Raw genomic sequence first — 18,743 nt, forward strand, 5'->3', positions numbered from 1 at the left:
ATTTCAGATGGCAGATTGTACAGATTGTTCTTTGTGCGACTGCTGCAGATCAGGCACCCTGCAGAGCTCAGAGCACACAAGCCCGGAGGAACCTTTCGCTCAGGAACAAAACCAACCGTCTCCTGATGGATGAGAGGGAGGAAAGATACGCAAAAGCAAAAGTGGAGGCAGTGTGTGCGTTATTATGCAGCAACGTCTCTAGCTGACATGAATCAGTCACATCAACACCCCACACCAGCTTGACGCTTCTACAAATAAAGGACTTGATATGAATGTGAAAAAGATTTCCTGGTGCTCCTTCTAAAAACTCCTTTCTCCCTCTCAGATCTGCAAAATGTCACATCTGTAGCTATTATCCTGTCTTCATATAGTTCTGAGCTCTGAAAAGATACAGAGCCTACAATTTGTGGCCCTCATTAGCTTGAGACGAGACAGCGAACAAGTCCTTTTGAGGTTTGTCTGAACGCGGCTCCTCATCGCACGGCGCTGGCCTGAATGATTCGCGGAGCGACTGCGGCGCTCCCCTTCCACGCCAAGGGCAGGCTGATTGCCAACGCGCCGCTCAAAGGTCACGCAATTAAGCTTTGTTCCTGCTTCAATGCGGCTGCCGCTGACTGACTGCGCTCAGTCTGAGCAGATGTGGTTTTTGGCCTGTAAGCTTTAAGAAATGTCACTGATTCATGCTTACAATAAGGAATAAGTAAAAAACGAAACAGCCGCCAAAATTATCTGTTAACTTTGTTAAAACTTGGAAACTAGTTAAATGAACAAAAGGGAAACATGATATCCGGAAAACATGCAACTGCACTCCGACTGCCGAACGCTGAGATGCTGATATTAGTTATAATTAACCCACGTCATTGTGGAGAGCTTTCTACGGTGGCCCCTAAGGGACACAGCGAATGTGTTTTCATTTGCGTTTTCTGGTAATAATCCACGAGTCGCTTCATGAGGCATTTTCAACACTGAAGGTCTTCCTGCTACAATGTGAGGTTTTTCCATGCATGTTGAGTTTTATGTATTTAGGACACAAACTTTTGTTCAAAACGCAAAAGTAAAGCAAGTCAAACATGCTTCCATCTCTTTCCATTCCTAGATTTAAACAGAAACTGTCCGTAAAAAGGAAAGAGAGAAAACATACTTTCAAACTATTTGGACGAATTCAGCTTAAAGTCGGGAAAATTTACATCTTCTTGCTTAGTTTTAGCTAGTTTTTTATCAACTAATAAATAAATTAGTTGACTATTTGAATAACTGATTAATCGTTTCAACCTTATATCTGATACAAGCAAATATTAATTTGAATAAACATGTCAGACCATGAAGCAAAGGACTGTATTTATCAATATAATGGCTACAAATTTCCAACAAATGAGATAAAATGTTTCAGTCAGAATTTGACCAAAGCAACATGAAAACATGGACCCGTCCTACCTAACAGGCTTCATGCCTCAAATCATCTCAGACTTGCATAATGACTTCACTGTTCTCCACACATCCCCATCCCACAGAGCGTCTCTGTTATGTGATGGAATGAGAGATTAGCGCCGTCGATGAGCAGCTGATAAATCTGCAGCAGCTGCTCAAAGCCTCACAGGAGTATTTCCAATAACTTGTTGAACATGTGACGTAAATAATTAAAGCGGTTCTGAAGGGATTAACAGGAAAACAAGGGAACAGATGGCAAGAAAATTATATTTAAAAAACAAAAGTATCTTAAAAGAATGTGCATCAACATACAAGTCAAAGTTTTAACATATTTCCAAACAAACAAAAGTTTTTATTGTGGTTCAAAAACTTCAGAAAAGTTGGAAACAGGGCTGGATATTAAAATCAATTCATATCCGAAACGATTAATATGATTAATTATCAAAAAATCCCACTAATTTAGTCATCAATTAACTACATTAATGATTAATGTAGTTAATCATTAACTACAGACTAAACATTTGCTGGACTAAGTTGTAAATCCTGTAAATATGTCAGTGTTAAAAAAATAATCCAAGAAATGAATCAACAGTTCAGACCTGCTGATGTCGAGCAGAGAAAGCTGAGCTTTTCACATCCTTTGCTACAAATGAACAGTTTACCACAGGAATCTGCTGAATGTGGCAACAGTTTACCCGATTGATCGATTAATCGTTCAGGAAAACCGATTGTTAAAATAATCGCTAGCTGCAGCTCTACCCATATCCAACCAGAGTTTATATGGGTTAGGATGATTTTAACTTCCTGCCACTGACTTGGGGAACCCCAAACCACTCGGTGGACAGAGAGGAGCTTTACGTTTCCTCTGCAGCTCTGAAGTGAAATGAGAGAGCAGGAATGTGAAAAGAAACTTTCCTCAATAAATGAACCTTAAAAACTGGGTCACAGACGAGAAATATTGAAGGAGACTTAAGAGGCAGGAGCCAATTTCCCCCCACGGACCGAGATGCAAATATGATTCTGGTTGCAGCAGCTGAGGCAGAGGATCTGGTGAAACGCAGGGTGGAGACGTGACCTAGTTTTACAGTCGTGTGGCTGAAACAATCAAAACAGCTACATGATTAATGCTGCGTCTGCACACTGAGACGCGGTTCAGTCGCCACGCTGAAGGAGCCGAATTCACCGAAACAGCAGAGCAGGCGGGTCAGAGACGGCTGGTTCAGATGAAACCAACATTCATCTGTCAGTACAATTATTACCAACACCGTGGCACTACAGCGGAAATACAATCAGTCTTTTTATAACCAAGCTTTTATAAGTAGAACCACGTTAATGGATTAAATCAGCGGTTATTTAATTTATGAAAGAACCATTTTTAACACATTTGTGTAATCAAACCCTAAAGAATTAGGAAACTAAATACAATTTCTTCTAATGCATAAAATGTGCAACATCATTTTAAGGTTTTTCATCTCCAGTGAATTACGTCACAAAAACAACTTTTATTGGTTTTAGCCTATTTATTTACATTTTAGTGTCATCATAACCAAACAAAACACAGACTGTCCTATAAATACTTATACTCATCTTCACATCAGGTCTGAACGATTAATCAGATTAATCGATTATTGAAATAATCGTCAACTAATTTAGTCACTGATTAATCGTTAACTCTAGTATAAAGACTCAAAAAAGGAAAAACAGTCGGAGCAATAATTAAAACAAAAATGTTTTATAAAATATAAACATTTTGCATTTAACAAAAGGAAAAATTATTCTGCCCAAAACTCAAGTTTTAGTTTAACCCACTGCAAATTATGTGAAAAAATTATCAATTAATCCTAAAATTAATCAACAGATCAATAATCCAGCAGCAGAAAAGTCTGAGCTTTTCACATGCTGATGATTTATTTACAAATGATTAATCGTTCTCTAAAGGAATGCTGTTACTGCATGTTTACCATAAAATGATCATTTTCTGATTTAAAACAAAAGGAATTGAGTCATTTGCATTTTTGATGTATTTCAAATATATATTTTTTTAAAGAAACGTGCAGAATGTGCCATTTTGTATCCAATTAATTGATTAATCGATAACTAAAATCGTCTTAATTTACAGGCTACCTCATAATGCTTCTTTAATAACATTTACTCAGATTGTTTGTAATCAACTGTGCATAAAATTTAACACCAAAAGGACAGAGAATGTTGGAGGGAAGGTCGTTTTCCAGGCTTCAGTTTTTATTTTATGACGTTCATCAGCATTTCGGCTGCAGCAGCAAAACTAGGATTATATTATATATACTTTCCTGGGAGATATGAGAAAATGCAGCATGTCAGTTTAATAGACTCCACAGATGATCAGATGATTTCCTTTCACACTGAATTTGCACATAATTATTTACATTTTTACATATTATCTCGTTGCTCTTGTAAATTATAGTACTTCTGTGTGAGGTTCTGATTAATAATCAACTTTTGTCAAAACAACTGATTAAATAAAAATACTCACCTGGAAGGTTTCAAAGTGTGCATAGTGACAACTTTATGACTTAGCGGGTTTTTGAGTATTATTTAAAATAAAACATAAAAATTAAATTAACATATATCATTATACGGGAAGTAATTTGATTAGGGCTGAAACGATTAATCGCATTAATCGTCAACTAATGTAGAAACTGATTAATATTTAACCATTTGCTGGGGAAACATCAACATTTTCAGAGAAAAAATTCAGCTGAAACTACAAAATGTATTTATATTTTGTTTTTAAGATAAAAAAAAACAAACATCTTTGTTTGTAAATATGTTTACAAAGAAGCATCAAGATTTTAGTTTCACCTGGTTTAAATTCACTACAGGAATGATATTTAGGAGAAAAATGTTGTCGTTCACCTGCTTCAAGGTTCGACATATTTATTCAAATTAATATTTGGTTGCAACAGATGTAGGGTTGAATTGATTAATCAGATTCATCGTGAGGAATCAATTATTCAAATAATCGGCTAATTTAATAATTGAAAAAAGGCAATTTTGCAGTAATTAAGCCTAAACTAAACAGAAAAGATGTAGATTTTCATCTAAAATAACAAACATTTGTCTGTAAATATATTCTATAAAGCCTCGTATGGCGTTAGCTTCACCTTTCACTATGCAGTTACTGATCAATTCATCTAAACATCAGCTGATCAGCCACGTCTGCATCCAGCAGGAAGGCCTGAGATTTTCACATGTTGATGCTGGAAGGGCTTTTTAGATCAAGTGTTCACTAAAGGAAAGCTGTTGGTGCATTTTAGACATAAAAAGGGATATTTTTGTTTTTTGCATCTTTTGATGCATTTCTAATATTGTGTAAAAAGTTTAAGTGGTTGAATGAGAAATCTGTTTAAAGTTCCAGTTTTATATCTGATTAACTTTCAAGCAGAGAAGCTCCTCCATCCCTCCCAGCGGCGGCGATCCTGGTTTCTGCAGCCATGTTTGTTTGTTTGCAGGAGGAGGAGACGCTCTGTGCCTGGAGGAGCTGGAAGGTGACAGTTTACTACCACAGCTGGAGGCTGTTGGCTCGCTGTGTGTGAATGTGAGTGTGAGCCCTGGTTTCCCCACCGGGATGTGTCGACATGCACAGCTCTCCATCCACTCACTGGCGTTTGTGTGCAACTCTCAACTGTTTACATCTGGTTGCTATGGAGAATCGCTGAACGCTAATGAGCCGCGGCAGCTGTTAGCATCACAAACTCGGCGTTCCCGTATCTTCACACACGACAGGCTAACAATGTTTACCAAAGCTGACGAACTGAAAACTATTCTGGCTGGATTTAAAAACAATAAACTATTTCCTACATGCTTCTGGTTGATCATCTTTTATCTGTTTATGCTTTTATGATTCACTCTTCTTTGATTTTGCCCAGGTTTGTATTTTAGTGACAATCACAGGATGGTTGTTGTCCCTTTTACTGTCAAAATAAATTAAACTTAAGGCAAAAACCTGGATGAAGACCTCGCAAGAAGTTAAACTGCCTCTAACGGTTTTGATAGTTTCTCCATAACTTTGTTTTTAAATGGCAACTGCCTGGAAAACCACATTTAAGCCGGTCTTAAGTCAGGAGACTTGGAACACAAAATCATTTTAAAGGCCACAAATGGCCCCCGGGCCGCACTTTGGACACCCCTGGTGAATATGGACCCAGTTCAACCGAAACCCTGCAGCAGAATCCAGACTTTAAAACCAATAAACTGGTTTATTATTATACAAATATCCTTCACCAGCTATGCAGCACCAGTTCACAGCAAATGACTCCAAACCCACAAACATCTGCTCTTCAGAAACAAACCTGTAATGCGATTCTTCACTAATCACATAAAGACGTGTGATTTGCATGGAGGCTCAGTCCTCGGAGGTCGGAGGTTCGATTCCCAGCCTGCCCACTTTTGCCTAATGCCTTTCCTCTCCCTTTACCCTCCTTTCTCTCTGAATACCTTCAAATAAAACCACAAAACCTTAAAAACAAGAAGTTAAAGATAAATGTGGCTGTTTGGAGATATTTCATGTAGGTGAGTGAGAAATAAATGTTTCCAGGTGAGTAATTATCTGCTAATTAAAATAATCCAGCTCTGATCTCAACATTCGATGCAAAGATATGCTAATTTCTTCCTAAGGTGTGAAAACTGAAAGCTTTTGTTACGTAAACAGAAGAAAACAAAGCGGAGCAGCTAATCAGGTTCTATTCATCCGCTGCACAATGATTTCAATCAGCTGGCTGCTTTACAGACTTCCTGAAGGAGAATCTGTTTCAAAACGTCGAGTTCAGAGCGTCGAGTCGACAACTAATCAGCACACAACGGACTGAAAACAGACTCAATCTGATTCCTGCAGAGGTAAATTTTCACACTGTCACATTAAAACCAGAAACATTTATGGATTTAGTGTTTTACATAAAGGATTTGTTTTATTTGCACTGAAAGATTTCAGAGTTTATTTGGAAAGACGAGTTATAAAAACACTGATCATGCCAAACACTGCAGGTGTATCATGATACGAAGCCAAAAGCTTCAGCAGCTCAGTGACTTTCAACACTTTTGATGCCGACTGAGGAACTTTTTTCCATTTCAGATAAATATTTTTCATATTGATCCAAAATCGGTATCGACCGGTAAGAGCCTGATCGGTGCATCTCCATTTCCTCTGGCACCAAAATATCTCAAACTGATTTAGCCAGCTGACCTTTAGCTTCTTGATGAACGTGAAGATCCCGTCATGTGATCACTGATGTCACCGTTTGTGAACTAACCGTGGAAACGTCGCTGCACTGCGCTGCCCCACATTCAAAGGTCAGACCGTAAAAAGTGTTTTTGAACAAATCCAGTGGTTTGCTCTGAGCTTTGCACCTTTACACACTAAACCTGCAGCCCTGAGAAGCAGATCGCTCAGGAAGGCAGCGGCGCGGCTTCACACCTGCTCTGCTGCGCTGGGAAACCTCACCGACGTCACTTCCTTCCTTCCTTCCTTCCTTCCTTCCTTCCTTCCTTCCTTCCGCCGCCGAACACCAGGAGGCGCTCCGCCTGTCGCCTGCAGGACGCTAAACGTTTCTAAGACAACAAGCTGTAGATGTCTGACTTCATTATCCCGTCCTTTTATTTACAGAATCACATAAAAACATGTTTCCAGACATTTGGTAAAAGATACGAATGCCATTCCATCGACATTTAATCGAAGCTTCGTTCGTTTGTGTTTCAGCCGTTTTCTACATTCGCATCTAAACCTGGTTTTAATCAGATTAAACTTCATCCTTCGACGCATCCAGAACATTCCTGGTTAACACAGAAGTAGCTCAGAATCGCAGATTAAAGACGAACATATGATGATGATAGTTTATCTGCTGTCATTTTAATTTGATACACATTTCGCTGCTAATGATTATTTTATTAACTCGATATTCTGACAATTAATTGAATAATCGGATGAACAAATTGGCATATTCTGCAGATTTTTCAAATTTTATACAATATTAGAAATGCAAACAATTCATTTCCTGATTTTAATCCAAAAATAAACATTTTATTGCATAAAATGAAAAAGTTTCTAGTGCAAATATCTTAAGACAAAACTAACATTCCAGCAAGATGTTTATTTTATGTAAATAATTCCTTAATATTGATGGAAAAGTTCAAGATTATTTCACTAAATGTTTGTTATAAATTTAATAATCTGACAGTTTAACATTTTTAATCAGGATTTTGTGCTTTTGTTGATGTCGAGGCAGGAAGCCGTATGGGTGTTACCTTAAAATAAATCCCCATCGAGTCAACAGGAAGCCGTATGTGTTACCTTAAAATAAATCCCCATTCTAGTCAACAGGAAGCCGTATGCGTGTTACCTTAAAATAAATCCCCATCCAGTCAACAGGAAGCCGTATGCGTGTTACCTTAAAATAAATCCCCATCCAGTCAACAGGAAGCCGTATGCGTGTTACCTTAAAATAAATCCCCATTCTAGTCAACTACAATGTGAATTAAGCTCATCATCATCTGGGCTTCAGAAGTAATTTGAAGATTTTATGAATTAGAAGAAATTAATTTTGGTTTAAATCAGGAAACTTTTAGTCTGATTTGATGTCAGAAAAGATGCATGTAAATTATATACAACTGAAAACCAACACGAAATAATGTCAAACTTTGATTTAGTTACTGGCACAAGATAGAAAAAAACAACAACTTGTGTGAAATAAAGACGGAGATGAAAGAGGATTTGAATACACACCCCCATCTGTGTGGGGAACGATTTCAGAGAGGAAATCCCCCCGAGAACAAAGAGTGGAAATTCATCCTGCTGTCTCATTACGCCTCTGAACCGACGTGTGTGTCCTTGTTCCATGACATGCAGACTGTCATACGATTCCCAGGGGGAGGAGAGCAGCGAGGTTTCTCTGACGAAGACGAGTTCAGCTCCGGTCTCTGGAGACGAAGCTCGGCGCTCTGCCTCTGCACCGTCTCTCCAGTGAACATGTCTGCACTAGGAAGGCTGTCTTTACCCTCAGCCTCCATTTTTATTTCTGTTTCCGCTGAATCAGCAGATTCACAAATCTGATGCCTGTTTGATTCCAGGGCATGGTGGTTACTAACTTTAACAGGTTAGGCAGATCTATGATCTTTTGCACAGTAATATCCAAACTGTGGCCCGGGGGCCGTTTGCAGCCCTCCAAACGTTTTTTCTGCGGCCCTCAATTGTAATTTAAGACCAGATAAATTTGGTTTATGTGGATCTGCACCAGGCAGTCGGTGCAGATCCACATTTAAAAACAAAGTTTTGGTGCAATGTCCAAAAAGGTTACGGGCAGTTTAACACCTTACAATGCAACACACAGAATTCATTCAGATTTCAGCTTTAAATTTAATTTATTTTAATAGTAAAAGGGACAACAAACACTTAATTTCAGTGATTTTTACTCAAAAAAATAATAATCAGGCAAGAGTGAATCATAAAGCATAAATAGATAGAAGATGAACCAGCTGAAGGAAAAAAGTTTGTTGTTTTTAAATCTGGTAAAACCTTTTGTGTTTTAAATCAGATTTCAGTCTGAGCTGTTTTAGGGTCTCTGTCTCTTTAAATCCAGGCAGGCTGCTGCTGGCCACGCCCCCAACTCAACGTTTACACTCACAAAACAAAATGGCAGCAAACAGATGCACAATTACACAACAGTACGTCTTTGAAAAGCATCAGTGGAGCATCCTGCACAACCAACCGGAATGGAGCAAGTGGTTTCTGGATGATGAGTCGACAACAAAAATCTCATCTTTTCCAGCAGCCATTGTACAGCATTTTAAATGACCTTTTTAAATGACCTCATAGCCATTGTGCAGTGCAGTAACCAAAAGACATTAATATATTTTCAGAAAACAACTAGGTGTTTCTAAGTGCTTGGTTTGCTTATAGAAGCAGATGAAGCTCAAATAAAAGCACAAAAACATGGAAAAGGTTAATTTTCCATGAATCCATCGTCTGCGGTGCAGATAAGCTTCCAGAACAGTTGCCATATTTCTGCAGTTGAACCAAAACATGAAAACCTTTTACGATCTTCTCTTCAGATGATATTCCTGACTGTCTTTTCTATTTCATTTTTTATGCAACCTCTCTCATCACTTGCACAAAACGAAGCAGCAGCAGAGGCAGCGTTTTGAAAGGGGACGTGGCCCCTGGCTCCGCGGCGGAGGCCCGGGTCAGAGCAGAGAGCTGATTGCTGACAGGACCTTCCAGCAGCCTGTGGTTAGCTGCATGGAGGCGAAGGAAGCCCGACACATGCTCTGCTGACGACTCGCACTCTCGGGGCAGAGATGTCATTTTCTCTTTCTGAAAGCTGCAAAAATCAACAAACTACGTCAACTTCCCTTCAGTCCGAGTCTCTGTGGAGGCGAACGGGTTGTTTACCTCCTAAACGTAGACGGACCACAGAAATAATTCTTGAAGGTGAATTTAAAAAGCAACCTGGCTGGAGTGGGAGGAATGTGTGATTGTTCTCCAGCTCCCAACTGGATGAGCAGAGGCTCCAACCCTGTGTTTAACCAACCCGTCCTGCTCTGCAGAACGCGAACCGGACCGGCGGAGAACCTCACACTCTGAGGCACATCAGGACAATGTCGTCTCATTTTAAAATCTGAATTCATACTTCTATGAATCTGCAGCATTACAGCAAAAAACTAAAGCTGAAGCTGCTCAGTGAAGCAGCAGGAGCCACTTCCAGTCTTCACACACACACACACACACACACACACACACACACACACACACACACACACACACACACACACACACACACACACACACACACACACACACACACACACACACACACACCAAACATCGATTCTGAGGGATTTTATAATGAAAAGTTCATAAAAATGCAGTTTCTCTGGCTGGAAATGTATTTTATGAGAAAGGGACCGGACCAACATCTTTGTGTGAAATATAAAACTGAAATATATTTAAATACAGAAATGTTTACTTCACATAAAATTACATCGACTCAGTGAGTTTTACATCAGAGATCTGAAGCTGAACAGAAATAAACCTTTAGCGCACAGTTTCGGTTATTACAGAAAGAAACCAGAGATGACCTCTGACCTTAGAGAACAAGAAACTCATCCATGTGTTTATCTTTAGTCGCGTTTCTCAGGAGAAGCAGCATTCAGTTTCTACGCACCAAAGATCTGGAATAAACCTCCAGAAAACAGCCAAACTGCTGAAACACTGGCTGGTTTCCATTAAATAAAAAACGTGATTAAAATCATCACAATGAGTTGAATAAGTTTGACATGAAGCATCATCCTCCTCCAACTGCTTCCTGTCTTCTTCTTGGTTTCCACCAGTAGCAACATCCTGTTTCTGATCATGTGACTCGTGTCATTAAAAAACACGTTTCTTTGAAATTGCCATGTTTCCCATTAAGCAAAATCATTTTCAAAATATCAAATTATTTGGTCAATAGAAATGCAGCTGCTGCCGTCCTTCATATCGAGACTAAATCCCTTTCAACTGCCTGGAACCTGCTGCGTCTGAATCATCAATAACTGCTTTTAAATAATCTGGTCAAAGTGGAGCTCCAGGGCAGTGAAACCCAAAGCAGCAGCTGTCCTACCTCAGATGGCTTCTTGTGCGGGAGGCGGACCCAGGTGCTGCTGGTGCCGGTGTTCTTAGAGGACCTGGACCACGACGTCACCTGACCTGCAGGACCGTTAGAAACACACATCGATCATCCCTTTCTGGTCCCTTTATGCCGAAGATTTTAATTCAGCAAAAAAATTCAGTTTGTTTGAGGTGTGAAATCCTTCGCTGCAGTTCGTTAGAGAGCTGGAGAAATGCCGAAACAATGATGAGGGCTTAACGATGAATCAGCAGGAAATCTGCACAACAAAAGTTATTATGGAGCTCAAAGCTTTTATCTTTTAAAATAAATTATTTTTTATTATTTTGTTATATAAAATAGATTATGAGGAATTTATAGGGTGTAAATTGGCAAAGTTGGTAATTATTCTGATGTTATTTACAATAATATTATTATAATTATTACTATGAATCTGTATTTTTGCCTGTCGTTAGTTTGTAATCATTTTGTTTATGTTAAATTGTTTATTTGTTAGTATAGAATATTGAAAAGGCATATAAATCAAGTAAATGTTGACTCGTTTTCAAACAGGAAACTAACGCTAAGCTAATTAATTTGTTCTTGGTTAATCATCTCGTCTGACTGATAACTAGTTTTTAACAACCTGTTTGAATTAAATGAATAAATGAAAAAGGAAAGCGGCTGAAGGCTTTAACTGATGACGATCCATGAGGAGGTTAATTAGGTAACGACATTATAAATAACATCTCGTTAGCGCCCGGCTCCACTACGCTCCATTACGAGCTCATTAATACTCAACCTAATTGTAATTAAGCAGAGGCTGGAGCCATCATCCACCCACCGCTTCACCAGCAGCTCCACCGGGTTTCACTGCGTCACTTCAACACTCGAACCGCGTCTGACTGGGTCTGCATGCCGAACAATGATGGATGTAATTAGGCAGCATCTCTTGGACTGAGTCTGGTTTAATGTGTGAGCGCTCAGCACGCTGCTCCACCGCCAGCAGAGCCGCCGCCATGCTGGCAGCGAGCGCCGCTCAGGGAGGACAGCCGCCATGCTGGCCGTCAGAGGTCACCGACCTCTTCTACACACACACACACACACTCAGCAGAATCAGTGAAGGAGTGTGTATTTATCGATGAGGATTCGGCTAAAGCTTGTCGCTGCCAAACATTAAAACCTTTTTGACCTCCAGTTGCTAAATGACCGTCTTTCCTGATGTCGCATCGACTCGTTGCATGTTGCTGCGCGTTGCTGCGCGTTGCTGCGTGTTGCTGCTCACATCTGGACAAAAAGACGATTCGTTTCTCTGGCTGAATGCGGCAAAATGAAACGTGGAGATTTGGGAATCACTAAGAAGTTATTGTCATTAATGATAATACTGTTGATTTAAGACCATTGTCCAGTAATATTATGCTAATGAAATAATAATGAAGTAAGAACTGATTCTCAAAGGTCAATAAACTTTAAATAAACATTTCATGCAGGAACTGGAAGACATTTTAAATATCCAGCACAAATAGAATGAATTATAAAGTCTCTGCTGGTTGAGACCAAAACACCAGACTGAAAACTTTTATCATCCAGTTTCTGGTAGAAAGAGAGAAACGATAAATCATGTGAATTTTAATTTTTTAATTTATCCCTTAATTGATTTCTTGGCCCGGAGCGACCGGCCCGGAGCGACCGGCCCGGAGCGACCGACCCGGAGCGACCGGCCCGGACCCAACGGCCCGGAGCGACCGGACCGACCGGCCATGAGCGACCGACCCGGACCCAACGGCCCGGAGCGACCGGACCGACCGGCCATGAGCGACCGGCCATGAGCGACCGGCCCGGACCCAACGGCCCGGAGCGACCGGCCATGAGCGACCGGCCCGGACCCAACGGCCCGGAGCGACCGGACCGACCGGCCATGAGCGACCGGCCCGGACCCAACGGCCCGGAGTGACCGGCCCGGAGCGACCGGCCATGAGCGACCGACCCGGAGCGACCGACCCGGAGCGACCGGCCCGGACCCAACGGCCCGGAGCGACCGGACCGACCGGCCATGAGCGACCGACCCGGACCCAACGGCCCGGAGCGACCGGCCATGAGCGACCGACCCGGACCCAACGGCCCGGAGCGACCGGCCATGAGCGACCGGCCCGGACCCAACGGCCCGGAGCGACCGGACCGACCGGCCATGAGCGACCGACCCGGACCCAACGGCCCGGAGCGACCGGCCATGAGCGACCGACCCGGACCCAACGGCCCGGAGCGACCGGCCATGAGCGACCGGCCCGGACCCAACGGCCCGGAGCGACCGGACCGACCGGCCATGAGCGACCGGCCCGGACCCAACGGCCCGGAGTGACCGGCCCGGAGCGACCGGCTATGAGCGACCGACCCGGAGCGACCGACCCGGAGCGACCGACCCGGAGCGACCGGCCCGGAGCGACCGGACCGACCGGCCCGGAGCGACTGACACGGAGCGACCGACACGGAGCGACCGACACGGAGCGACCGGCCCGGAGCGACCGGCCATGAGCGACCGACCCGGACCCAACGGCCCGGAGCGACCGGCCCGGAGCGACCGACACGGAGCGACCGGCCCGGAGCGACCGGCCATGAGCGACCGACCCGGACCCAACGGCCCGGAGCGACCGGCCCGGAGCGACCGGCCCAGAGTGACCGGACCGACCGGCCCGGAGCGACTGACACGGAGCGACCGACACGGAGCGACCGACACGGAGCGACCGACACGGAGCGACCGGCCCAGAGCGGCCGGCCCAGAGCGACCGGCCTGGTACGTTGCCAGAGTGACGAGGTCGTTTGGTTTTAGGCTCTGCTCAGCCTGTCCTGTCTGGAGGTTCCTGGAACCGACCCGGAGCAGTCAGGCCACACATCAGGAGAGAACCGGAGCGGCCGCCAACGCCACGCTGGAGCACCAAAATCTCCTGATGGGAGTTTGGTTCCCGCTCCAAACAGACAGGAAGCTCGACAATGAGGAGCAAACTGCTCTCCTCCTGCAGCCGTGCAGATTCTCTGCAGGAGCCATCAGACTTTCACCTGCTGGTGGAGTCAAAGTCCAGCGTTAAAGAGCAACGTGGTCCAGAGTCACATGGACAGAAAACCATCAGAACCAGAATGTGGGCGAATCACTACACTGTAAAAACACGCAATCTTACCAAGTGTTCTGGTTCAGTTTCTACAGCAAATATCTTAGTTCACTTGAAATAAAACAAAACAAACTTATAAGAAATAAGAGCTTCATTTAAGTAAATAATTATTTAATATTGATGAGAAAGCTCTAGATTATTTCACTTATAACGACATTTTCCTGTTTTATAAGTGAAATAATCTCCTTATTTACTTCTACTGACTAAAAACAAGCTCATATATCTGACTGAAAAGTTACTTTTAAGTCAGTTTTGTCTTCTTTCAACTATTAATCAATCAAATTTTATTTGTATAGCACATTTCAAAGAGCTTTACATCATAAAAACAAAAATACAAAGTCATAAAAAAATAGTCAACAATTGAAATATTACATTTTCCCGTCGTTACACATCATACTGTTGACTAATGTTTCATTTATGATGTTTCAAAATCAACTCTAAGTAGGGGGGCTCCCGGCTGATTTTCTGGACTTTATTCCAGATTTGTGGTGCACATCCTCCGATACGAGCTGAACAAAAATACCAGGTACGATTTAGTGTTTTTGCAGTGTAGCTGGGCTCCCACATGGCAGCTGCTCGACTCCGTCAGCGCGACCAGACAACCCAACATGCAGGCCAGCCTGCCATCATGGCTGCGTGTTAATTAGAAGCCGCACTCAGAGACCCAGAAGCCCAAATTATCCTGGGCATCCTTCAATTAGAAACCTGATAACCTCCAGTGAGCAGCTGCAGCTGCAGAGGTCAGGAGGAAACGCAGAGCAGCACAAACGGCCCATTAAAGATGCTGCAAAAACGCCGCACAGACCCGAGACCGCAGGAAAGAAAACGGCTCCACGATCAGACACAAGCAGAACAAGAGCTACTTCCAGTTACTTCAGTACTTTTACTATGCTGCATGTTTTACTTTACTCAGTACTTTTATCCTGAAGTATTTCTGGTCTTACTTGAATGAAAAACAAACATGTTTTAAGCAGAAACTCAAACCTGCAGCTTCTGTTAAAGTTTCTGTTAAAGTTTCTGAAGATTTGAAACATTTTATGTCACTTATATGAATTATTGTCAGTTTTGTCCTTAAAATACCAAAATGTCCACTATACTTTATACTATACTTTAATTGTTAAATATTAAATGTTTTCAGTACTTGAATAACATTTTGTTATTTTTGAGTAAAAACATGGACGTATTTCTGCTCTTACCTCTTAGTTCTGCATCTTCTGGACACAAATCATTAAAAATGCTTCATTCTTTCTCTAAACTTCTGCAGAAATCTCAGTTTTAATTGTCAGCAGGTCTCAAAACTCCATCTTTGACAGCAAATAAACATTTTGCACATCAGCAAGAGTGAAATGACCCTAAACATTTTGTTTCTGACACATTGTTGCAGCTGCTGCTTCACTGATGGATCACGTTGAAACCAAACGAATCTCCACATCCTGACATCTGGACATATAAACATCTGGAAACATCAGGAAAATAAAACTACTGGATTTATCGATATTATAAATCAGTTTTAGAAAACAAACACCTGGCGGCGGATGCAACACGCGCCCCAAAAACTAAAACTATCTACACTGATTAAATAAATATTCAATTTAATCTGGATATATATCTGATTAATAACAGGTCAGTAAAATCTGACCTTTATTATCAATAAGTTAACTGAATTACTTTGTTTCTGGATGTTGACTAAACATAAAAACTGATTTTATCTTATATTAGCATTATATAAAATAATATTAGCATTTTTATAAAATGATCCTTTGTAGATTCATTGATTGATTATTAGGTAGCAAAATGTGATTTTAAATACAAAATGTTATTCATTTACTCTACTGATTATGTTGTTCTTTCAACAATTGGACTTTCTTTGAGTCTCTATATTCCAGTTAACGATTAATCAATAACTAAATTAGTTGATTGTTTCAGTAATCGATTAATCGTGTTTAATCTGATTAATCATTTCAGCCCAAGTAAAAATTATTCCCCTTTTTATTTTTATCCCAATTGACAAATAAAAGGGAGCTGAGCCCAAATGCATCCCATACGTCTGACTTTTATTTTAAATCCTCATTTTCATCCAACTTCCTAATCATGCTCCAGTTTTTGTTGGTTAAAATGAGGATTAAAAAACACTCATGTTTGCGTCTGTAACTAATAAAACCTTAAAATTTTTATTCTTGTGCCTTGAACTCAGATAAAAACATCCACATTTCGTCTTTCTTCCACTTACTGTCAGTGGTGTCGGAGTCGTTGCTGCTTGTGGAGTATTTCCTCCTCTTCTTTTCGCTCTCCATCTGTCAGCGGGGGGCGGCGGCGGCACCGGGGCGAGCGAGAGAAAGAGAGAGAGAGAGAGAGGATGACGAGTGAGAAGATGTTCGCCATGAAAACTGGCGACAGAAAGCGGCGACTGTCAGAGCGTCCAGAGGAGAGCCGTCACATATTCACACTGAAACATGAAACACTCAGTTCGAGACTCTTGATCATTTATTTTTAGGTGTATTTCACTTTTACTTGATAGTTTTATTCTGGAGTATTTCTACTCTTACTTGAGCAAAGCTTTTGTGTGTTTATTCCGCTTCTTTCTTCGACTTTAATCCTGTTTAGTGAAACCAAACGAACCCAGAATTAAAAAAAAGAAACAAAAGCAGCTGCTTCATGAAAGACTTGGTTTCAGATCGACGTCTGGAAAAATACAACTTTCTTTAAAAACTATTGAGTTTTGGGTGCAACAAAGTCACTGAATAGTAGAAATAAAAGGAGAAAGCAAAAAACTTTGAAGGTTTTCTAAAAAGCTTTTAATTTGTAGTAACTGTCCTTTTAATTTTAATAATAAATATAAAACCTACGAACCATTTGATGCTCCGGCATGAAGTAAAGATACTACAGAAACTCATTACAATGAGCAGAAAAACAGAAAATATCAAGCGATACTTAATACATCATAATCCTGTTTTATTAACCAAGTTCTCTTGCAGGAAAAGCCAGAAATATTTCCATCCCATAGCTGCATGATTTAATAAAACAACATTCAGTGTTTTGAAAGAACGACGTCAGAAAACCGGCGCTGCAGTTCGAACAGATTAAATTCAGTCCTGTGAGTCAAACTTGGTGATTAATGGTTAAGTTTTTGTTTTCTATCGTCGACTTGGAGGTAAAATCCAACTTTCAGTTTCCACAACAGCCGCAGTTTATCCTCAGAAAGAGGCTTTGATGGTTCTGCTTTTGTTCTGAGTTTCACCGTGATGCAAGAGTTTCTGTCCGGGGCTGCAGACGGAAAATGAAATGAAAGGAGGAGAAACAGCCGAGCGAAGACCGACGGAGAACAGAGAGCTGCTGTGAATAAAAATAAATGTTACAGGTGAGAAGGAGAGAATGACAGAAACTAAATGATCTGCAACCACCGGCAGCTGGAGCCACATTTAAATGACTTAAACTAATCCTAGAATATGTTGTTATTCTGAAAGACTGTATTTATAACATTACTACTTATCTTTTAGATCTCATCACTTCTCTCTCTCAGGTATCGAAGAAGTTCAAATTTGAAAATAATCTCTTTGTTGAAGTTTCAGTAAATTAATTTCTGATTGGCGGATCAATACCTTCTGATGGCTCCTCTCCCAGAAATGTTTGTCTAATTTCTAAAAGCAAGATCTGCTGTCAATCAATATGAAAAAAGTTTTATATCTGCAAGAAATACTGAACCTCGTCGACCAGAAAACATCAAAATAAATCGAGAATTTAAAAAGTAAAACTATGGATATCAGAAATGGGTCAATGGGCACCAATCAATCGATGGGTAAACAGAATGAGGTGAAATCTGAATTCCTCACACAGAGAGACGTAATGGATTCTTAGAGGAGTCGGGGTTTCTGCAGGCTGAACAAACTGAAATGTAAGACTTTTTAAGACCATTATGAATTAAATCTAAGACCTTTATCAAGACAGAAATGTTCAAATTAAGTCATATGTGTGATTTATATCAACAGAAGTGACTCAATGTTTAAGATGAACATCATCCAGGCAACTGGTGATACATTTTCATAATGGATGTAAAAAAGCTAGCTGGCATTAGCAGCCAGCTGGCGTTAGCAGCCAGCTGGCGTTAGCAGCTAGCTGGCGTTAGCAGCCAGCTGGCGTTAGCAGGTAGCTGGCGTTAGCAGCCAGCTGGCGTTAGCAGCCAGCTGGCGTTAGCAGCCAGCTGGCGTTAGCAGCCAGCTGGCGTTAGCAGCCAGCTGGCGTTAGCAGCTAGCTGGCGTTAGCAGCCAGCTGGCGTTAGCAGCCAGCTGGCGTTAGCAGGTAGCTGGCGTTAGCAGGTAGCTGGCGTTAGCAGGTAGCTGGCGTTAGCAGGTAGCTGGCGTTAGCAGCCAGCTGGCGTTAGCAGCCAGCTGGCGTTAGCAGCTAGCTGGCGTTAGCAGCTATTAGCAGCTAGTTACCAGTAGCCACAAAACGCAAAAACGACATGGAAAATACAAGCCTCAGTTTTCCCCAATATCAACATTTAATACCTCAGGATGTATTTTGTTAATGTATTTAATCC

General features: G+C 41.5%; 1 protein-coding gene across 2 annotated transcripts in view; it reads right to left on the bottom strand.

The window, feature by feature from the left end:
* Positions 1-18,743, bottom strand: part of jade2 (jade family PHD finger 2) — a 141,287-nt gene that overhangs the window by 104,649 nt on the left and 17,895 nt on the right. For both annotated transcript variants that reach the window (XM_008401940.3, XM_081615561.1), the window contains exons 2-3: positions 16,437-16,500; positions 11,058-11,143 (exon numbers count right to left, since the gene is read on the bottom strand). In XM_008401940.3, coding sequence (XP_008400162.1) covers positions 11,058-11,143; positions 16,437-16,500 — 150 coding nt within the window. The remainder of the gene's footprint in view (positions 1-11,057; positions 11,144-16,436; positions 16,501-18,743) is intronic.

Source organism: Poecilia reticulata, chromosome 14 (genome assembly GCF_904066995.2).
Source record: "Poecilia reticulata chromosome 14, P_reticulata-male-v2, whole genome shotgun sequence".
In the NCBI taxonomy this organism is placed as follows: Eukaryota; Metazoa; Chordata; class Actinopteri; order Cyprinodontiformes; family Poeciliidae; genus Poecilia; species Poecilia reticulata.